The sequence below is a fragment of the Cygnus atratus genome, chromosome 1, assembly GCF_013377495.2.
Source record: "Cygnus atratus isolate AKBS03 ecotype Queensland, Australia chromosome 1, CAtr_DNAZoo_HiC_assembly, whole genome shotgun sequence".
NCBI classification, from domain to species: Eukaryota; Metazoa; Chordata; class Aves; order Anseriformes; family Anatidae; genus Cygnus; species Cygnus atratus.
The window spans coordinates 204,809,723-204,831,921 of NC_066362.1; the positions used below are offsets into that span (position 1 = coordinate 204,809,723).

General features: G+C 46.8%; 1 protein-coding gene across 1 annotated transcript in view; it reads left to right on the forward strand.

Moving 5' to 3' along the window:
- TENM4 (teneurin transmembrane protein 4) overlaps positions 1-10,411 on the forward strand; it is a 338,371-nt gene extending 327,960 nt beyond the window's left edge. Inside the window, exons 29-30 of the mRNA XM_035560436.1 lie at positions 920-1,062; positions 9,651-10,411. Of these exons, the coding sequence (XP_035416329.1) occupies positions 920-1,062; positions 9,651-10,409 (902 nt within the window). The 3' untranslated portion in view covers positions 10,410-10,411. The remainder of the gene's footprint in view (positions 1-919; positions 1,063-9,650) is intronic.
- Positions 10,412-22,199: the final 11,788 nt, after the last annotated feature.

Sequence of the window (22,199 nt, forward strand, 5' to 3'; positions counted from 1 at the left end):
CATAAGACAATGGTTTATGGCTTGTAGCCAGCAGTTTTCTCACCTTCCAAGGATTTCTTCTAAGGGGTTTATGAAAAGTGCCTGAGCAAAGTGGTATTGTATCCCTGTAGGTAGGCTGGCTGGCTGGCTGTTGTGTTATGGGATGGAAAAGAATCCAGCAGTGTGGATGTGGTGTCACAACCTGAGAACAGTTTGTGGCCCCTTTTATTAAGCCCTTTCAAATAACCTGGTCAGGTAGCGGTGTGGTAGCTGATTTCAGGTGTCACTGTACAAGATGCCATGACTTTACACTGGTGTAATACTCAAACTACATGTTCTTAAAAATGACAAGGAAGTGAGGTGGAAATGCCATGGAAAAAGCAAAGGATGCATCCAGAGCCTCTTCCTTAAGCATCTGCACCAGAACTGTGCTGTTCATCCTGGATGTCCTGGTATTCTGGCTCACTGCAAAGCTTTGAGAGGCCTCAGGAAGAGAAGTATTGTGGCTGAGATATTCAGAGCTGACTGCAGGGTTGGAAAACACTTCCAGTTAAGCTGCAGCATCTCAATCTCTCTTAGCATATCTTTGTTCCTGTGCTTTTCGTCTGTCACTTTAGAGCAGTGTCTCGTGGCTGCTGATGTAGAACAGCCATGGAGTTGGCTTTAATTTGAGCCATTTGGTCACTGCCAAAGTTTCAGAGCTGGGAAAATGCAGAATTGGACTGTGCTTGGAGGTGGAAAGTCATTGACTTGCCCAGCCTTGGCACACAGTTCTTTCAAGGGCCATTAAGATTTGTTCTCTTCACATAGAGTAGAGAGCAATCGTTGTGGCCAGACTGCTAAAGTGCCAGGCACTGTAGGGTCCTCATCTGTGCCATTCACCTAGGCAACCCTGCTTGAGAGATCAGATAATCTGATTTATACTTCTCTTCCTTTCCAGATGTCAACAGTTGGCTGCTCACCTTTGGGTTCCAGCTACACAACGTCATCCCCGGATACCCCAAGCCAGACATGGACGCCATGGAGCCATCCTATGAGCTTATCCACACACAGATGAAAACCCAGGAATGGGACAATAGCAAGGTGATCCATGCAACTACATACCGTATTTCATACCCTTATCAGCAAAGTATTCAGTTGGGATCTTTGTAAAAAACCCTCTATCAGCCTGTTCTTCCAGATGTGCTGGGAGGTTAAGAGCGAGTCGACCAAAGGCAGCTTGTCTCTCCCCATTACAGTAATGAAATCTCACCGAATAATCACATCGTAAATTCTTTACTGCCGCTGTGTTTATTCCTGTGATACTTTCTGGTCGTCACTCAGTGAGATGGAGCATTACTGTTTTTTTGTCAAACAGAAGAGAACTACCACATACTGCAGACGAAGGTCCTGGCCTTTGCACCAAGGATTCTTGGAGGGAAAAGAAAGTAAACCTTGATACAGAATCATTTTCTACAATTTTTTATTTTTATTTTTTAATTTATTCAGTCTGGTTTAAAATACTTTTTAAAAAAAAATCCCAGCACTTCTTCTGCATTACCATGGGTTTCCCCAGAAAGACATTTTAGCTGGTAGTTAACTTTCATTTTACCTGAGGGGTTTTAATCCCAAACCACTGTGTCCTGCTTTTAAAAACAGGCCTGCATCACAAGCCATTTTGACAGATGCTAGCACAAAATTCAATGATAAAATTGGCAAGAAAAAGCTTTTACAGTCCAATCATTTCTCTGTCTCTTCCTGTTGGGAATTATTCAGCTGAAAGGTGGAGGCAGCACTGTTAAAGGTTAGCACACTGGGTCAGGGTCTGAGAGCCCTGGGTTACTCCCAGCCCTACTGCTTATCAGTTGTATGACCTTGAAAACAGACATTTCCCTCTCGGGATACTCTTTCCTCTCCTAGCCTGATTTTATTCTGGCTTTGTTTTATCTCTTCAGTCTGAATCCTCTTTAGGATATAGATTCCTGCTTGCTATTGCTGTGTATTCAAATACTGCGGAGCTGTGAGGCACCAATTTGTTTGGGGAGATCAGGATGTGCTCTTAACACTTCTGCTAATAAAATGATAATGGTAGCAAGTGGAAATGATCCCAGCTGCCTTCCTAGGCCCTTTATCTAAGCCTTTACTGAAATCTCACTGTCCTGCAGTGGATTCTTGAGGTCCTGTACACAAATTATTAAACTAGGAGGTAAAATACAGTGTCACATTTCCCCAGCCCCAAGGTATCACTCAGAGGTATGAACAAGATACTGTGAATTAATTACATAGTCATGTGTCAGCCCTGCCTCGGTACTGAGCCTCGTAGTTGCAGGGAAGACAAGCTAAAATGTACCAGCTTCAACTTCAACAAGAGAGATTTAAATTAAGACATATCACTTTACAATAGAAGCAGATGGAAAGAACGATGCCTTTTGCTACCATGGCTGCGTTGATGCTTGAAAACCATTACGCCACAGTAACTCAGTTGTGTTTTGGAGCTCAGACACTTCTCTTTTGTTTCTCTCTTCCTCGAATTAAACAATAAAATGCTACCAGAGATGATTTCTGTAATGAGAAATAATAGCCTCAGGATTCTTCACCCGCTTTGATGTGACACAGTCTCCCCAGGCAAAGCTGTACAGGAGAAGGCAAACAGGGAAGGCTCATTCAGAGACCGCACAAAGATTGTCTCTAAATTATTATGTACAGTAGATGATAACACTCCGAGAACTGCAACAGAGATTAGTGTTAATAATAATAATAATAATAATAATAATGTTATTATTACATCATTTCAGTGTTTTTATAAAGCTTATTGAATAGCCAAATAATTTAATTGGCGGCTTGAGATGAAGTCTGACACTTTTTTATACGGGAGCTGGAAATAAAACCAAGGAACCCTCCCTTCCAGCCACCCATTTTAGGTGAATCTGCCTGAATGAGCGAAGTCTCCTTGTCCCCTTCAGGTTTGTAAACCAAGAAGCTGCAGTGAGGTCTGTGCAGGGACCTGCTTGGTAAATAAGGGCTTTATGCAGCTATCGTGCTTCCAGATGAGTCACTTTACAATCACAATGTTGAAAGTGGAATTTAACCATTGCAGGTTGTTTCATTTTCTTCCCCTGTGTTATGACAGCAACAAAACAGGAGCATTTTTATTTTAGTCTACAGTTGCAGGATCATGCTGTGATAGCAAGTAGCTCTCAAATGCTGTAGAGCAGGGTTTCCTTCCTTTCTGTCACACCCAGAATAATGTAGACATGTATTTGCATAAACTAAATTCATTCGCATTTTATGCCTGAACATACGATCCGTTTTCTCCTAAACCTATCCATGCACTGAACACTGATTTTTCACATGCAGTTCTGTTTGTTCCCAGCCCTTCCAGCCACACACACACACTCCCAGCCAGGACTCAGCCCTCTGTCTTACCAGTTCTCCCCATATCTGTTGATGAAGCATGTGGAATAAAACACAAAGTTTTGAAAACCTCCCAAAACAAATGACAAAATTAAACAAAGTTAAATGGAAGATCGGGAAATATTTTTGTTTAATGAGATTGATCAAACTGTGGAGTGCCCTTCCAGAGCATTTGGAAGAAACTGCAGATCTTTTATCATTTAAAAGTAGCCTGGACAAGGCACCAGACAATGCCCATTCTGTTTGAAATCCGGGGATATTCACTGCATGATGTACCACAGCTTTCTCATCTCTGCCTCTTCCGATCCCTGGTTTCTCTGGGTCACATAGCCCCTTGTAATAGACCAAAGGAAATTTGAGTTACTCCACTAGCTCCACTGATCAAAGCCGTGGCCCAGCAGATTGAGTCAGTTCTTTTATCAGAGAGGAATGAATAACAGGAGCACAACGGCAAAGCAACTAACTCCTCAGAAATGGCTGCATCATATCTTTTCGGAGTGCATAACCAGAGGGGCCTGGCATCTCCTTCCAAAACATTGTCGGTACTTGCCTTGCAGGGCTGGAAGACGGGAGAGATAATTCTGGCTGTGGGCATCCACCAGCTCAGAAACAGCCAGCATGTCATAAACTTTGCGCTAACCCCCTGCAGCTCCGGAGTGACATTTAAAATCCAATACTCTGTTGTGTGGCACTTCTCCCCCCCCTCCCCTGCATCCACGAGGCTGTCACTAAATTGTTTGTTGAACAAGTTCAGTGTTATTGGCCACCAGGGGACTCCGGGTGACCTCTGGCATATTGTGGAGCTGCTGCACCTGAATCCAATTTCTCCTTTTTTTTTTTTTTCCCCTTTTTCCCCCTTTCCCCTTTGTCTTACTGAACTGTCAGGTAATTGCCAGAGCCAGAACAACTCTATTTGCAGGAAGGGATGTTTTGGAATCAGTGCTTCTATCGTTAGCTACATCATGTCATTAACTACATGTCTCTCCGTCCCATGAGAAAATGTCCCAAGGACATCTCTTGCCAATGCTCATCACTCAGGGAGAGCATCCTCACTTTGGGGGTGCTTCATCCCGAGCGTGGGCCATCACGCTCTCTGTGTGCCTGTCCATCAGCCACCAGCTATGTTTTGTGAACCTTTTGGCCAGTTTTCACTTGATCTGATGTGGGAAAGAGCTGAAGTCTCCAAGACACTAAGCTCCTGAAGCATTATGAAAATGGAAGAGCAGGAATAGGAGGCAAATCCTTTTATTTCCCCACAGATGGAAATCTGCATGATGAGCTCAACCTAGCTATCCCCCCGGAGCTGCGTGCACAGGTGGGATGGAGGAGAGACCTGTCCTCCAAACCCAAGAGTTATCAAGGTGGGATGGAGGAAAGACCTCTCCTCCAAACCCGAGAGTTAGTAAGGTGGGATGGAGGAGAGACCTGTCCTCCAAACCCAAGAGTTAGCAAGGTGGGGTGTCCCCCAAACCACCCTCCACCGGGTGACCTAGGTCTTGGATAGACCTTGGGAGCTACATCCTGAGGGGTTCACCACGAGAGAGTTAGGGCATCCATAGGAGAGAGTTAACAGTGGAGGATTTTGAAGGCAGGGAAGTCGTAGCTCAGGCCAAGCATTTTGGAAGAAGTGGTTTTCCATGTTGTAACCCATATGGTAGTCGGAGAAACACCTATCTGTGTGTAACGGCAGGGGATGTAGAGAAACTTGGAAACGTACTCACGTATTTCACATCTTGGATCCTTGATGGGAAATTAAAGCTTTCAGTCTCACACTGGAAGGCGGTATTTAAAAACAACAGATGATAGTATCTGGCGATGGTATTTCAAATCCTCGAGAGGTGCAGGCAAAATGCAAGAGGCTATTCAGAGAGCTGTGTAATGTGCCGTTCTCTTGAGCTCTGTGCAGCAGGAAAGAAATGATGAAGGTCGTTCTCTTCTCTCCAATGGGTTGTTACTGGATAAAGTGAAATGTCACCTAAGGACATCTGATTAAAAGAGTCTGTGAGGAAAAACAAACCCAGCCTATTTGTCACTCACATCTAAGAACAAATATTGAAATAAAATAACTATGAATTCCCTTCTTTCTTCCTTAATACTGGTTTTATAGATACCTTCCTTTACAGTTGCTAAAAGCAGTGGCATTTTTTAGAGAATACTATACACCACTGCAGCCTTGGACGGAAATTTTCTGTTTCTCTTCCTTGCCAGTTCATTAAAATGAGTTCTAAGATGAAACAGAAATGGTAATTGCAAAGTCAGGGAAACACTGCCTCTTTGAACTGTGTGTAATGCTTGCCTCCCCCCTGTATATTCACAGCAGAGCATACAAAGCTAGCTGTGCCCTGGTTTGCCTGAATTTGGTGTGTTTTTTTCCTACTGTTGGATGGGTTTGTTTTTCTTTTTTAAAAAAATGCTGTTCCCAAATATCATTTTGTTTTATCAAAGAAATGCACTCAAAAAGTCATTTCAAAGTGATTGCGGGCTCATTTTCAAGATAACAGAGTTATTTGCAGATAACAGAGTTCAGTTATTATAATAGTTAAGAGTTGTTCGGTATTACAGCATTGCATGTCTTCTCCTACTACAAAACAGAAGATGGGGAGATGTTATGATAATAAAAGGCCTTTATCTAGAAGGCCTGTAACCAGTCCCCAGTGAAAGACCCTTTGGGTGTGATTTTGTTCTAGATGGAGACACCTAAATTTAGGCTTCTGCTTGTGAACTTGGTGTCCAGCAGGGCACAAATCATCCAGAGCTTTTGTTACTCACTGCTCCATGACGAAGCTGCAGGCACTCTGGGGCATCTCAGATCACACTAGACATCAATGTACGGGTTTATGGGCAACTGAATCAGTCCTGAAGCCAACACTGAAGTGTGAGAAGCAGGTGCACAGAAGGCTGAGACATCCATAGATTGACTGGTACTGCCCAGTTACTTCACCAGCAAAGGATCAAGCCCCCAGCCTCACAAACCTTCCACCTACGGTGGGCATACAGCTAGAGGTCAAGAAGGTCTATTTCTGTGGCTTTGGTCAGTCATTCCACCTCTGTCTTAGCCACCAGGAGTAGTGCCAGTAACAGCCCTACTGTTGCCCATGCAACAAGAGAAATGCTTTCCCTGTACAGAGGAGGCGATGTGTCCTGGATGGAGGCTGAGAGGACCAACAAGCCAGTTGGCCTCACGTCCTGTCTGAGTGTCCTTAGGCAGAAAGTGACAGTGCCATTGCTGTTAGCTCATGTGTAATCCATTAAACCTCCAAGTCGTGCCAGTAGAGGGGTGGGTGCTGCTTATTTTCCTTCTAAATGAAATCCAGATGACAGTGGAGCTGTGGAAATTGTATGACTTCATATAATGTCGTCAAGGCAGTATGTTATTAGATAAAGGAAAGGTCATGTATTCTATTATTGGGTAATAAATTGTAAAAAAGACTTTAAATTTTTGGTTTACCTTTTGTAGTGGACAATTGCTGATCTAAATCCAAATTTATTGGGAATTTGACCATAAAGCTGAAAATCAAAAAAATTGACCTCAGGCCAGAGGGTCCCACCTTGACAGAGCTTGTGGAGCTTGATGAAGGTAGATCATGTCAGAGCTGTTGCCTGTTGTACCTATCACAGCATGTGCCAAACAGGTTACAGTCCTTCCTGAATTAATGGAAAACTCAAGGACATCATCCATTAAACGTCACTTACAGCTGTTGTCAGCAGTAGACTCCCAACCAACATTTTAGAGTAACAACATAGAATCATAGAATAGAAGCGTAGAATCATTGGGGTTGGAAAAGACCTCCAAGACCATCTGGTCCAACCGTCCCACTACCACCAATGTCACCCACTAAACCATGTCCCCAAGCACCACGTCCAACCTTGCCTTGAACACCCTCAGGGACAGGGACTCCACCACCTCCCTGGGCAACCCGTCCCAATGCCTGACCGCTCTTTCTGAGAAGAAATGTCTCCTCATTTCCAGCCTGAACCTCCCCTGGTGCTACTTGAGGCCATTCGGAGAGAGCAGTTGGAGGGGTCTGAAGCCAAACCAGGAGCTGAAAATAAATTTATTTAATTTTAATTTATTAAAATTAACCAGTGTGGATGATAAGAGGTCCAGTGCAAGACCTCACTGCCCAGGCTTCTCTCATTTAGCAGCATAAACACAGTATTATGGACTATGTCCTTCTGGCCCAAACCATGCCTAGTGCTGTCCGACTTATCCAAGGTGATATTGAGTAGCTGCTGCGATTAATTAATTCTAGGGATCCCTGACCACTTAACTTCTGGTAAATATAGCGATGTATATATAGAGATGGTGACAGATAAATGACCACAGGACACAGAAATGTGGCGCAGAAGACCTGATTTACATTCCTGAGTGAAGGATCTTGCACTAAATGGTGATTCAGTGTGTGTAATGAGAAAGAACTTTTCCTGTTGCTTATAAAAGTTACTGAGCAAGATGGAAGAGCAATGTGGCATGCTTGGGTAGTGGGGAAGGACCACCTGGAGTCAGCCTATAGGAGATGCACCTGAGAGGAATGCATCCCCATTTAAACACCTCTTAAGATGAAATACCTAATGAAGAGTGTGTGATACGCACTTATGCAGAACTGTAAGAGTTTCATGGAGTCTAGAAACCTAATTGCTCCCTGTCCATCATCGGTGACATCTTCATTAATTACGTCCATCTTTTCCATAATTAAAGCCCTTGTTCAGCTGGTGGGGGAGCTATCAGACTGTTAATTAGATCGCTCTCTGGGCTGTATGTGAGATCCCCCACAGGCAGCATGGGGAGAACCAGAAAGAGCTCCTATGGCTGCTCCAGCTACTATGCTAGCAACCAAAAGGGGGAGGGAAGGGGGCTTATGCAGCTTTCTTGGCACTTTGAATAAATGTAAGTCTTGGGTCTTAGGTATTTCAACGTTGATTAAACCCAAAACTTGCCCTTAAACTTGTGTACCTCCATTCTTTTATAGTTTTCTCCTTTATAGAGCAAAACTGCTCATAACCACTGAGCAAGTCACAGTGCAGAATCCTTTATTTTGTTTCTCTAATGGTTTGAAACCCTTCCTTGGAAATGGCTACCAGGGAAGCGAGGGTTCGTTTCCCTTCCCTCACCGTAAGTCGTAGTAAAGAGGTCAATGCCGAAATGTCTGCATTGTCTGAAATGTCTTCTTACAGCCAGGGAAGGATGTGAGCCTTTAGCTTGTGGACTGTTTAAGGCAATCTCCTTCATGGATGTTAAATTTCCTCAAAATAATTGGAGTGCAGCAAACTTTTCTTTGTAGACTATTTTTAATCCTGGATGTCATTACTTTATTGAACTCAGCCGTTGGCAGTGCCAGGAGAGTTTTGTCATAGCATCCTCTTGCTTTTGTGAAATTTGAGCAAATAATTGTTCGTGAGCAAGGGTTTGTAAGAAGATTGCGCTGCCATGAATTGATGAGAGCATTTCCAAAGACATTTTGCAGTAATGATGAGCTGCTGACTCGCTGCGTGCTTGCTCCATTATACGCTAACAGCAAAAGTGACTTTGTATTGTACCTGACTACAAATGATCTAGGCTGTTGTCTCTCTGCAGTTTTTCTTCAATATAAGCTAAAACTCGAACATCAGGTATGGCTGGCCCTAGCTCAGGGAGCCTGGCATGTTGTAGAGGGTATGCAGGGAATATGATTTGGATTTAGGGCCCTCCTTTAGTTTTGAACAGCCTGCTTTGGCCAGGCTGAAATGGGATTTAGAGGGGCTGTAGCTACTTCGAGGGTCGTACCTGGGATGCAGGCCTTTTGAAGGTGGCCCAAAGAGTTACAAGGTGAAGTTAAAATAGAGGGAACTGTTACAAATACTTTCATACTTTGTCACAGAAACCTCAAAGCATTTTATAAAGCATAACAGCCACCAGATTCTCTATGAATGATTTCTTATTTGCAGAGAAAAAATACTGAAGCACAAAATAATAGCTTGGACAGGTGAGAGAGCCCAAACAAGACCCCCACACTACTAAAGCAAAAACTCCTTTTCTCCCTCTACCTGTTTCTATCTGTAAGTGTAAACACAGTTCTATTTATTGAAACGATGAGTATGAGGGGGAATAACCTGGCATGTGTCTCTTCCACTAAAAAGAATTAAAAATCTGAAGAAACTTGATGAGGAAAAAAAAAAAAAAAAAAAAACATGGACCTCCTCATTAGATTGACACTGGTCTCCAGCATGCAAAATAATGCCTTTGGGTCATCAGGCTTCTCTTTCTAACACATCTTTTTCTTCTTTCTCTCCATCCTCAGTCAATTTTGGGGGTCCAATGTGAAGTGCAGAAGCAGCTGAAGGCCTTTGTCACCCTTGAGCGCTTCGAACGGATCTACAGCTCCAGCATCGCCGGGTGCCGGCACGTCAAGAAGAACAAGAACTTTGCCTCCGGAGGCTCCATCTTCGGCAAAGGCGTCAAGTTCGCCATGAAGGACGGGCGCGTGGCCACCGACATTATCAGTGTGGCCAACGAGGATGGGCGGAGGATCGCAGCCATCCTGAACAACGCCCATTACCTGGAGAACTTGCACTTCACCATTGATGGGGTGGACACGCACTATTTCATCAAGCAAGGGCCGTCGGAGGGCGACCTGTCCATCTTGGGCCTCAGCGGCGGGCGGAGGACCCTGGAGAACGGCGTGAACGTCACGGTGTCCCAGATCAACACAGTGCTGAGTGGAAGGACTAGACGTTACACGGACATCCAGCTCCAGTACGGCGCGCTGTGCCTGAACACTCGCTATGGGACCACCTTGGACGAGGAGAAGGCCCGCGTCCTGGAGCTGGCCCGCCAGCGCGCCGTCGCCCAAGCTTGGGCCCGAGAACAGCAGAGACTGCGGGATGGGGAGGAGGGTATTCGCTCGTGGACAGAAGGGGAGAAGCAACAAGTGCTAAACACAGGCCGGGTACAGGGCTACGACGGCTATTTTGTGATCTCAGTGGAGCAGTACCCAGAACTCTCAGACAGCGCCAACAACATCCACTTCATGAGACAGAGCGAGATGGGCAGAAGGTGACAGAGAGGGTCCATACGGTGACTTCTTGCCAAAGACAGCTACTCTTTTGTGGCCACTTACCTGACTGTGTTGTACTCAATCCTTTTTCTAAACTGAACAAGGTGGGGGGGAGGAAAATAGAAAGAGAAGGAATAATACGGTTGCACTGTAACTCATGCAACATACTTTTTTTCCCCTTTAATTTGGCCTTCACACGTTTTTTGCAATGAACAGAAGGTATATTTTGCCGTAGTGTGATCACAGTGACATTTACTGTCTCTTGTCCTTTTTTTTTCCCCCTTTGTGAGGAATTTGAAGTGGGGAGTCGTCAACGTACATCCGTAGGTGTGAAGTGCGAAATGGGTGTCTGTGCTAACTTGTGTCATCCTAACCCTTTCTGGTTTGGGGCAGGGACAGATAGCCTTCCACCCAAAAAATGGGGAGCCCACGGCATGCCGGAGAGCTCTTCCTGGGAAGAAAGGAAAAGGAAGACGACACTGATTCCTTAACGCCGAAAGCGACCGACCGTCCAAATCATGTGCCTCAAAAGAGACCTTACAAGTAGTTTTCACGTTTCACTTGGGACTTAAAGTGTTTTTTGGGGGCTCCTGCTGAGCGGAAGTAGATTATAGAGGCAAAGGAGCTGATTATATTAACTTGCAAGATGATTCTCTTCCTTCCTGAACTGGAATAAAAAAAGAAAAAAAATCAGTCTTTTTTCATTATGAGAGTAGATACTTTTTGTTTGTTCTTGTGTGTGTGCGCAAATCCTGGTTTTAGTTAAAACCTAGCAAAAGCCAAGAAAGGGACTCCTGCTCTATTGAGAAAAGCTAAAATAAATTCTCTCATACGTAGAGCTGTTCTATAGGTGGATTTAATGCACCCATGTTGTACATTTGCTAATGGCATAACTTCATTAAATGTATAGTGTTTCAGTACACGAGGCTACGTGTTTAACAGTCCACTGTGCTGTATCTGATAAAACCAGTTAATTTTTAGGAAGCTGATTTGAATTTAAAAGTAGTTATAGTATCCCAGTGACATACCACTGAAAATTAGAGCAAGCCAAACCCTGCTTTTCCTGATTCTGGAGCTTGTATTTATTGGCTGGGAAACGCAGTTTTGAGTAGCATGCTGGCAAGTCATTTATGACTATGGCAGATAAATGTCTCTAGGGGACTTTGGCAGCAGGGATTTTAAAATGTTTAATAAGTAGCAACAGCTTGTGCGTGGTGGGACAAGAAGGAGAATATTGGAATCAACCCTCTCACTGTTTCTTACACGAGCTTGAATTTAATGGAGAGTCCAGTTGACTGTTAGCAGTGAAGAAAGGGAAGCTTGGCTAGAAATGCCCACTACAGAGGGGACCAAGTGCTTTAATATGAAACTGCTGACAGAGTTACATGGCATGCTAATGTAATTTGTATTCACATAACCTCTGTGCTCTGGAAGAGTCCTTGAAATTCAAGGGAACAAGGAGATGAGATGAGCATCCTCTTCCCTGCCTGAAGCAGCCCCGTGGTAGCAAGGGGCCGTTCCTGCAGGCAGAGGCATCAACCCGCTGGGGCTCCAGCTGGAGGTGGCCAGCCCTGGTCCCAAACAGACATCTCGATCACACTGACACATGCATGTATCCTGACTCTAAGAGCTCTCATCGTGTCTCTCTGAGAACATCTCAGTCCTGATTTATTTTTTCCCCCCATCCACTTCACTTTATGCTGCCTGGTTCTGCAGAGAGATAACCCAAGACGTGCAAGTCCATGCCAAGGCTGTTTCTTCACTCGGCGCCCTACAACGCACCCATGTCCCCCGAGCCAGCCCACCACCACTGGCATCCTCCAACACATCCCAATATTCCTCTGCGGGCTCCAGCCCCCAAGATAAGGCATGTTGGGCACACGCTCCTCGAGCAGCAAAATTTTGGCAGCCCCGGTGCTATCACGGTTTCCCCATAGATGCCGGCTGCCAGCTCCACCTGCCTTGCCTCTCTGTTCCCGGGCGCTTGCCTGGAAGAAGGTATGGGATGGAAATTCCCCCAGCAGACTGCTCCTCCTCCAGTTCCCAATCCTTTGGGCTGCAGGGCCATAATTTCAGCGGCTGCAGAGCCCCAGGGCTGACCCACCTTGGGGCCACCCACCGGTACAGCCCTGAATTCCTGGTGGTCCCTCCTGCTTGAGGCAAGGGTGACGTTGCCGCTGCTGTAACCAGCACTGTGCTCCTCACCACCCCTTGCAGCACGCAACCTTTAGTGCTTTGGCAGGCGTGAATCGCAGGCAGCTGTGCTGGAAAGGGCATCGGGCTCCAGCAGAGCCAGCTGGGAGGAGCTGCAGCGCCTGGGCCAGCTCGAGTCCTTGGCAAGGGAGCCTGCCAGGGATGGTGAAAAGGCCGTGGCATCACCGCCTGTGTCACTGGTATCAAACTCTTGACAAGCCTTGGTTGTCCTGAGGATGTGCTGGTGGGGACTGGGGGAGCGTTAGCCAAGCCAGCAGCTGCCACCTACTCGGAGGAGGCAGTGTCACCTTTCCAGGGCTACCCAGCTCCCCTCTTCCCCCTCCCTGGGGTACACCAAGAACAGATCCCCCCCTTCCAGCTCCTCGACTTGGCTGAAACAGCACAGGTGGACCAAAAAATAAAAATAAAATACGGGAAGCTGGGAGGAAAGGCGTAAACACTTGTTGAAGACTTGTGGCATAGAGAGAGCTCGGCGTCCATCCCGTCCCGCTGCTCCCGTCCAGGTGGCTCCGGCAAGAAGCAGCACTTCCATCCCCATCTCCATCCGAGTGTCGCACCGCAAGGAGGAGCAGAGCAAGAGCAAACCACGCAGCCACAGAAAGAGATTCAAGCGTGAAACATTCCTGCTGGAACCCTGCCAGCCTGAGATGGCACCTCTACAGCCTTACAGACCCTTCAGGTTATTACACGAGCTGATGACCTGGAGGAGTTCTCCCATTTTTCAAGAGTCTCACGGTCCCTAGAGCTGGGAGCCATCCTGCTCCGCACCACGGTGAAAGCACCACGGGTTGCACCTCTCTGCATCCTCAAGCACCGGCAGGGTGCGATTGCCCACCAGCAACATGAAGGTCTTCTCCTGGACCTGCGCCCTGTGCAGAAACTGTGGACAGTATGTCAAAAATAAAAGGAAAAAAATATATATGTAAGAGTATATACATATATATCTGTGATGCTCTTTTCCTTATCAAAGCCTTTAACCAAAAAAAGGGACGGCCATCCAGCGATGGATACAAACCTGTCTGAAGATGTCTGCTACGTTTTCCAGACGTGGTCCTGTGCACCCTGCTCTGGGTGGCCCTGTTTGAGCAGGGAGGTTGGACCAGATGACCTCCAGAGGTCCCTGCCAACCTCAACCCTTCTGCGATTCTGTGATTCTGTTCCTGAAACTTCAGCCTCTGTGAAACCTTCACCCCTTCCACTTGACTTGGGTGGTGAAACTGGAAGCAAACATTTTCAGCCTTGAACCCCTGCATTTCCCTCTCCGTTAATGGAAAGTCCTTTTTCCACGGGACCCTGGGTGCTTTCCCATGGAATTTAAGGGAGGCGGCTGAAGGCACAAAGAGCTCTGAGCCATGCCCTGCCAAGCAAGGGGCTGCTCTCAGCTGTCCCCAAGCATTCCCACTCAACTCCCAGCCCCGTAGCCCTTTCCCAGCCCTTGTGCAACCCTGATTGCCTCCCTGCAGGACCACATCGTGGCTTCCCGAGCCTTCTTGCTTTGCCTGTGGGCAGCGGGACAGCAGATCCTCACTTCTGGAAGGCTGGGAGGTCCTGGGCACCAATCCCACCGCGCTAACCCCATTTATCCCATCTCTGGATGTGCTTCTGGAAGCCACTCAAGTGCGCGACCATCGCTACAGAGAGTGCCACCGTGGCCTCGGGCACATTCATGGCTCAACTTCGAGATCTTCTGGATTCCCCAAAGCGGCATCCCTTCAAAATGCAAAGGATCAGATTAAATTGCCTTGAACTCCCGGGCTTGTCTCCAGCTGGACGAGTTGTGTGAAGGGTTAGGACCAAGACTCACAGCTTGGAGGAGAAACTCCAACATCCCTGACCGCTGGATCTCAGTGTGAGCAGTGGGTGAGGAGACAGCTCCAGCCCTCTGCAGCTGCTGCTGGGACCAAAACTTGCTTCATTTGAAGACACACCAGTGATGGTCTTCATCTGAAGACACCCGGACACAAGCTGGTGCCATGGGGGCTACACATCTCAGGATCATCCTGCGCGCTCAGCCCGAGCGGAGAGGACCAAAACTAATTTGGCACCAAGAGAAATGCCCCAATGTTTGTTTCTTCTGAGCTCTTTGTTATATTTTTTATCCCTTTCTGCTGAAGATTGGAGCTTGGAAAAATCATTGAGCGGCAGTGACCGGAGGGAACCACGCAGCTCATCATATCTGTGTCAGCACGGCTGTTGATCAGAGCCACGACGAATCTGAACGATACCGGGCAAGAGCTGCCGAGACAAAGGTTGTTAAGAGCCCGGTGCCTGGTTCGGGTCTAAAAGCCACGGATGACTGGGAGCCGGCTCTGAGACCCCATCTGGCTGCAAGTTAGAAGCAGTGAGGGATTTCTGTAATATATCTGTAGTTGCTTTATTGAGCGTAGGGAACCGGGTGAGATTCTGCTCAGTCTATTATACAGGGAGTGTAACCAGAATAAATCAAAATTGTTTAAAAAAATAATAAAAAAAAAAATCTAATAAAGTACTTTTTCAGCTGTGACTTGTAAGTGTCACCATGATAGATGGCAGTGCAATCCATTATGCAAAGACAAGGCTCTTAACATGAAATTTTAGAATTCAATTTTATGATTTACAGAGAGGGCCCCCCTCATATTTACAGCGCAGCAGTCTGTTTCGATTCAATCTCTGCGTAATTGAAACCAGGGCCACGGATCTCGGTTACTCACTCAGACGCTTTTTGAACGGGGAGGAGAAATAAGTGCCCGTGATGTTAATAACGGAGCTAAAAAGATTGTTTTGCTTGTTAAATTGTATTTGCTCTACCTACCCGTGCCGGCGGCGAAGGGCTGTGTGTCACCGCTGCCGGGGCCGGGGTTTGCTGGGCTGAACCTGGTGTCCTTCATCCTGCAGCGTCCCCATCCTGTGCTGGATGCTTTCGAGCATCTCTTTTTCTTACAATCCCTCTTTTTATTACAATTGCTAAATATGTAGATATGTGAATCCCCCGGTTACACCGAAGAATTTCCCTGAGTTTTGTAACAAGTAAAAGATTTTTTTTTTTAATTTTTTTTTCCTCATATCTGCAGTACAGTTAAATAAAATTTCTTGCTACTGTTGAGCAAATTTCCAGCAGCCCCCACAAGGACAGGAACCCCCGAGTTGCTCCTGGGCATCGAGTGTCCTGGGGGCTGCTTCCCGCAGTGCTTTTCCACGCCGTGCTACCCAAAATGACCCACCAAAGGGAAACCTTCTGTGTCTCTTGCCTGCTTTCCTTTAATTAACGTAAAACTTTGTGTTCCTGACAGAGTATTACATGGCTCAACTGTTAACTCCCATGCTGAGGGTCAATGCTTTCTGGGCAGGGGAGCATTGAAAACCGCAAGTGAAAATTAACTAAAATATATATATACACACACATATATATATTTTTTTCTTTCCTCAGAGCTGAAAATGGTTCAAGCAAACAATAGAACTTTCCAAAAAAATTACAACTTTTGGGCAGTTCATGGATGTTGTTGAAATAACCAGTCAAAGAATCACACTTTTCTATTTTAAAAAAATGTTTATTTTGTGTGAGGACTTCTAATGCAGCTGCACCTGAGCAGAGGACTTTGTATTAAAGCTGCATCTACAAGCCTGGCACTGGAGACTCTTGTCATTACCCTGTGAAATAATTTTCCTGAAGTCTGGAACTAATTTTTTGAGAAATTTTTTTTTCTCAACACTTTGTGTTTCTAATACTGTATTCTTGACTGTGTAAATACAACCAGGCTGTAAATAAGTGCAGATGTAGATAACTTCTAGAAAAAAAAAAAAAAAAAAAAAAAAAAAGAGCAGACAGAAGTGACCGTGTGTAGCCTTCGGTGACAAATAAAAGAATATTTTGTGTTTAAATAGCTTTTTATTATTATTAATGAAAATGTTGGATTTCTTTGTCTCACCTGCTTGCTCCTGACATGGGGTTGGAGCTGGAAAACCAGCCCCAAGGAGATGGACCTGGCACCAGAGCAGCCCAAGTTGTTCCCCAGCTCCTCACCCACCTGGAGCCCTGGCACAGGCTGCCCAGAGAGGGGCTGGGGGCTCCTCCTTGGGGATCTCCAGCAGCCGCCTGGACGTGGGGCTGGGCCCCCTGCTCGGGGTGGCCCTGCTGGAGCAGGGCTGGCACCACAGGGACCCGCAGCTGCCCGACACCACCAGCCACTCAGGGGTCGTGTGAATTTACACCCTCGGGAGCATCCCCACCTGTACATGGGTGCAGGACCGCTGCTGCCCCCAGGGCTTTGCAGAACCATGGGTTAAATCCTGGGATTTTGGGGCATCCGTGTGGCACCAGGAGACGCCCCCATCCTAGCAGAATGCTCTGCTCGCCATTTCAGAAACCAAACCCATAAACACCTCTAAAATGTTTTGCTGTGAATAATTTTCTTCCCGTGGTAGAGATTATTTCTTCTCCCTGTCGATCAGGCATTGCAGGTACCAGCATCAGCCATTTTCCCAGCAGGACCAAGGAGGGTTACAGGTGATCTTCTGTCTCACACACTATTAATTCACAACATTTGCTGGGTCAAACTTGCAGGAAACCATTGCACAGCTCACAGAGCCTCTACTTCCCATCGCCTCTAGACTGTGTGCAAGCATTTTGCATCTGATAACAGAGTATTTCAGTCTGGGGGAAGCTACATTGTGCACAAGAAAAATCAAATTATCACACCTCCCCCCCTAAAAAAAAATCAAGTTATCACTTTCGACATACTAAGAAAATGTCCAGCAGAGACATGCTTATCCAAAGGGAGAAGAAAAGCTACCACAGCACTCACCACATTGACCCATGGAAACCCTCATGCGATGCTGTAAGGTGGCAATACTCGAAACTGCCTGGTCCAGCCCCACTGGTGGCTTCTTCTGATGCTTCAGAGAAAGCTGGGGAATAACCCCAGAAAATATGGCTAAATGCATATGGAGGAAAATATTCTTGCCTTGGGGACAGCCTAATGGGAAGGGGAAGTAGAGCACTGGGTAGCAGTCAGTGGTGCAGGGTGCTCCTCCGTGGTCATCCTGATTCACCGCCTGCTTTTTATGGGAAAACTAACCAGGTTTTTAGGGGAAAAAAAAAAAAAAGAGTCAAACATTGCTGGTAGGCATCAGAAACAGGGAATTAAGTTTCTCCTTTCTCCTTTCGCTCTAAACAGAGCCTGTGGGACCAGTTTAGACTTCTCTGTGCACATTTCTGAAGTTAGGTGAGATGTGTCCAAGTGCTGGCAGATATTGCCTCATATAAGGTTTCCCAAAGGTTTCTACCCATCTGTGACCATTCCTGCTGGGATGTTATCTTCTCCACCAGAAAAATGTGTTTTGTTTGTTTCTCAGCCTTCATCTTCCAGTGCCAGACCTGGTAAAATTACTCCTGACACTCTACAGAGCAAATGTTCCCCAAAACCAACCCCTTCACTATTCCAAGCATGGTAAACTCCTTCATCACAAGGACTACTTTCCAGCTGTGGGATAATTTATCCACCCTCTGAAGTTTTTGGACACCTTTTCTTAAGCATGAGCACAGGTTTCCCTTACCTTGTGAAGAAAGGCAAGGTCTTGTTCCTCTGCTCATGGGCGTTTTTTATCTCCAAGGCAGGCATTGTCCCTTTCTGTCTTGCCACTGAAAGTGCATGTTGAACCAATTACACAGTGACCTTGAAGCTTTCCTCGAAGCCACAGGTTTCCAAGTGAAGCTGACTATCCCGTGGATCTGATTTGCAGCCTTTGTTCCGAGACAGATGCATTAGTTTGCGTCAGGCTATTATTCACGAGGCTTTTCTAGGGCTGTGCTCAGCCAGGGGGCTCAGCTCACCCTGTGCCGTTGACCTGCCCTCACCGGTACCCGCCGTCCATCACTTGTTGCGCCACCTGTGGTTTACCATCAAAAAATACCCTGCTTTAAATCACTGATAACTATATCGAAATGCATGGGAGCATTTAATCCCTGAGGGTATCCAAGGAAACGGCAACATTTTAAGTTGCCGGTGGACCAGGTTTGGCTCTGCTCCGCGTGGTCACACCAGATAAGAACAATGTTTTAATCAAAATATTATGGGTAGTAAATCAAGTGCTTTCATGAGAGCTGCCCTGCCATGCCAGTTCAATAGGCCAGCGTAGACTTATCACGTCATGTTTTAATAGGGGCCGTAGCCAGAGGCCTCTGGCTTATCTTTCAAGAGGCTGCTGGGAAATTCTCCTTGCTTTTGAGCAGGGCCCAAAGAAAAATTTGTCCTCTTCTGCACCCCTCATAGAAAGCAATTAGCCTGGGCGACATCTCACACACAGCCAGAAAGTGCTGAAAATAAAGAATGGTGATTAGGTTCACATGGGAGAAGGAGACACGTGGAGAACACAGGTGAGGTACCTTCAGGTGGGTCGTCCCTACAGGTGTCTGGTCCTGGTGAGCCTGGTGGCCCTTCCTAGGGCCAAAGAGATGACCACTGCCTGGCATAGCACACCACAGAGACCAGCTGAAATGTTGCCCCCCCCCAGGACTTCTCCAGGCGGCTGCTGGAGATCCCCAAGGAGGAGCCCCCAGCCCCTCTCTGGGCAGCCTGTGCCAGGGCTCCGGCACCCGCCCAGCCCAGCAGTGCTTCCTGAGGGGCAGAGGGCACCTCCCGGGCTCCAGGCTGGGCCCGGGGCCTCTGGGCCTGGCCCTGGGCACCCCTGAGCAGAGCCTGGTTCCGGCCTCTCGGCACCTCCCGGCAGTGCTGGTGGCCATGGCTGGCAGCCCCCGGAGCCTCCTCTGCTCCAGGCCCAGCAGCCCCAGCTCTCGCAGCCTCTCCTCACGGCAGAGGTGCTCCAGGCCCTTCGGCACCTCGGGGGCCCTGCGCTGGGCTCTCCCCAGGGTGCCCAGCTCTGGCTGGTGCTGGGGGGCCCAGCGCTGGGCCCAGCACTCCAGGGGCAGCCTCATCAGTGAGCAGGACATCCAACCCTGCAGATTCCCTCCCAATTCCCTCAGCTCTCTCAGAAAGACACAGGTCCAAGACACAGAAAAGCCGGGCTGCAAATGGAGCTGCAGCTGAGAACAGGGATAGAGACTCTTTCACAAAGAGCAACATGCTTAAAAACAATATCTCATTATTAATATGGCCCCTTGAAGCAACTGAGGTTAGTCTTTGCCAAAACATGACAATTTCAGTTTGGAGCAGTCATTTGCAGAGAAATTTCCAGCACCAGGGGAGCTCCCTTGAATGCAGCATGCTAAAACACCAAGGGAATCACATGAATTATTGTGATTTTGGATGTTTTTAAAACTCTGTTTCTCAGGTTCTGACTGGAACACTGCTCCACACACCAGCCCACTACATAAACCACAAGCCCTAGCACCTCCTTCTCCTCCAGCATGCCGGCTGGAAAAACACGAGCTTTGCTAAGCCCTTCCAACACATCCTTGTCAGGATTTACTCCATGAAGGATACCTGGAGCCTGTGCAAAGGGCAGCACGTCCTTTGGGACAGCAGCTCTGTAGCTCCAATTCAGAGACAGGCCAAATGTTCAGACTTACAGATCTGCTTGGTATGCCTGGTTAGATATTTCCAGAAAAAAAAAGAAAAGAAAAAAAAAAAAAAAAAAAGGAAACAAAGACATTTCAGCACATGCAGTTTTTGGCTCCACTCAGTGGTGAGGGAGCTCAGGTGCTCTGCTCATGGTGGAGAACAAGAAAATGGCCATATCAGGTCAGAGGAGACCTTTCCAGCTCTGTGTCCTACCTCCAGATAAATGTAATGGGGAGGAATATATGAGCAGGACAAGAGCTGCATCCTTGCAGTTAACATCACAGCATCCTCAGGCTTCAAGCCAGCTCATCTCCCACTCTTTGAATCGAATGATACAGAACCATGGCCAAAATACAGCTCTGAGTTTGAATGTTGCTCAGCCTGTTCAAATGCCTCCAAGTCCACCTCTTGAAGTCACAGTACAGTTTTTAAACTTCAAGTTCAAATGATGTTTTGTTACCTGTGGGGCTTCCTAAATAGGGGAAGTCAGTGACCAGATCATTAGAGCGAGCTTCAGCAGTCAGTCCCGCAGGTGAGGTGCTACAAGCAAGCAGGACCGCACAACACCTTTGATTGCTGCTCAAGGATGAGATAACAGGGCTCTGTTGGCTCATCATTATGCTGCTCTTCTACATCTGAGAGATACTTGCATCCTCCAGGAGTTTTACATAACCAAACCCATCATCCACCATCAGTCCGAGCCTCAAAACCCTCAAGCCCTAAATTTGATGCTGGAGTGTGTGAAGCCTGGCAGAAAAGCATCCCTAACAAGCAGGACTGCTCATCAGTAGGATGGAGAAAATCAAGCAGCGGGTTAATAAGCCATGGCAGGTCACTGGTAGGCAGAAGACTATGAAAATACACCCTGAGATCACTTCTAAAATTCTACCTTTGTATAATCCATGGTACCAGATTTTGATTTAAAAAAAAAATATATACTAAAATGTACTTTTGCTTTGGCAGGGGGGTTAGACCCAATGATCTCTTGAGGTCCCTTCCAACCCCTACAATTCTGTGATTCTGTGTGATAAAAGTGGTTGGCAAATGAAACATATAAAGAAAGAAGGGTGTTGCATTCATTTACAATAGCTACACATCATACCTGTGCAGTGTTTCCTATTAGAAATCTCCTTCGAGCTACAGAAAATATTACCTCAATTTTACAAGTGGGACAAGTGAGGCACTGAAGTTAAATGTTTGGCTTGAGATCAGTCGGTCAGGGGATAAATAATGAAAAAGCCGTGACTCAATGGCCCTGTGCCACTTGCTCATTGGCATGACTTCTACTGAGCAGAGTTTCCTGTTCATTGCTCCATTGCATTGTTCATCCTCCTAACTTTGCTATCTGAGTCATGGCATTTTTAATTAGATCTGCTCCCACACCCTCATAATAAGGTAATATTTAAAAAGGGATGATTTCAGGCTGCAAAGATCAAAGAGCATTTGGGAACGGTACCAATGGCTATGCACCGTTGTGCTGGCCAGGTCTCTCGTCACCAGAGGTGAGCGAGCTCCTCTCCATGCTGGAACTGGAAGAAAACGCACAAAACTTGGCCAAGGAGCAGGGCCCAAGGGTGGCCCATGGGTGCCCCTACCTCAAGAATCTTGCCAGCTTGTTGCTGAGATCTTCAGAGCCCAGTGGGTGGGTACAGGATACAGGAGGGTTTTTTCAGCCCTGAGGTTTGATGTTAGCAGTAATGCTTCAGTTTTGTCTAGGGACCTAAAATGGCAGCTGTATGAGGTTGGCACCCTTGGGAGTGCCTTTGTGATCATTCTGGATATGTTCTGCACTAGGGTCCTCTTTTTTTCATAGCCTATGTCCTTCCTTGTGCCTGCTCTGCTTAGGGACAAACAGTCAGGGCAAGAGGATAACATACCAGCATCACTCTGCCTCTCCTCCACACCCTCATGCTTTCCCCTAGTGCCTCTGGAAGTCCCACCAGAAAAAGCCACCTCCTGCATTTGGTGGGACAGCACCAAGGAAGGTCACCTGCAGGCCCACAGCTTCGAGAAGCTCAGGGCTTCACACCTGCAAGACACAGAAAGAAATAATATATATATGTGTGTATGTGGGTTTTAGAGA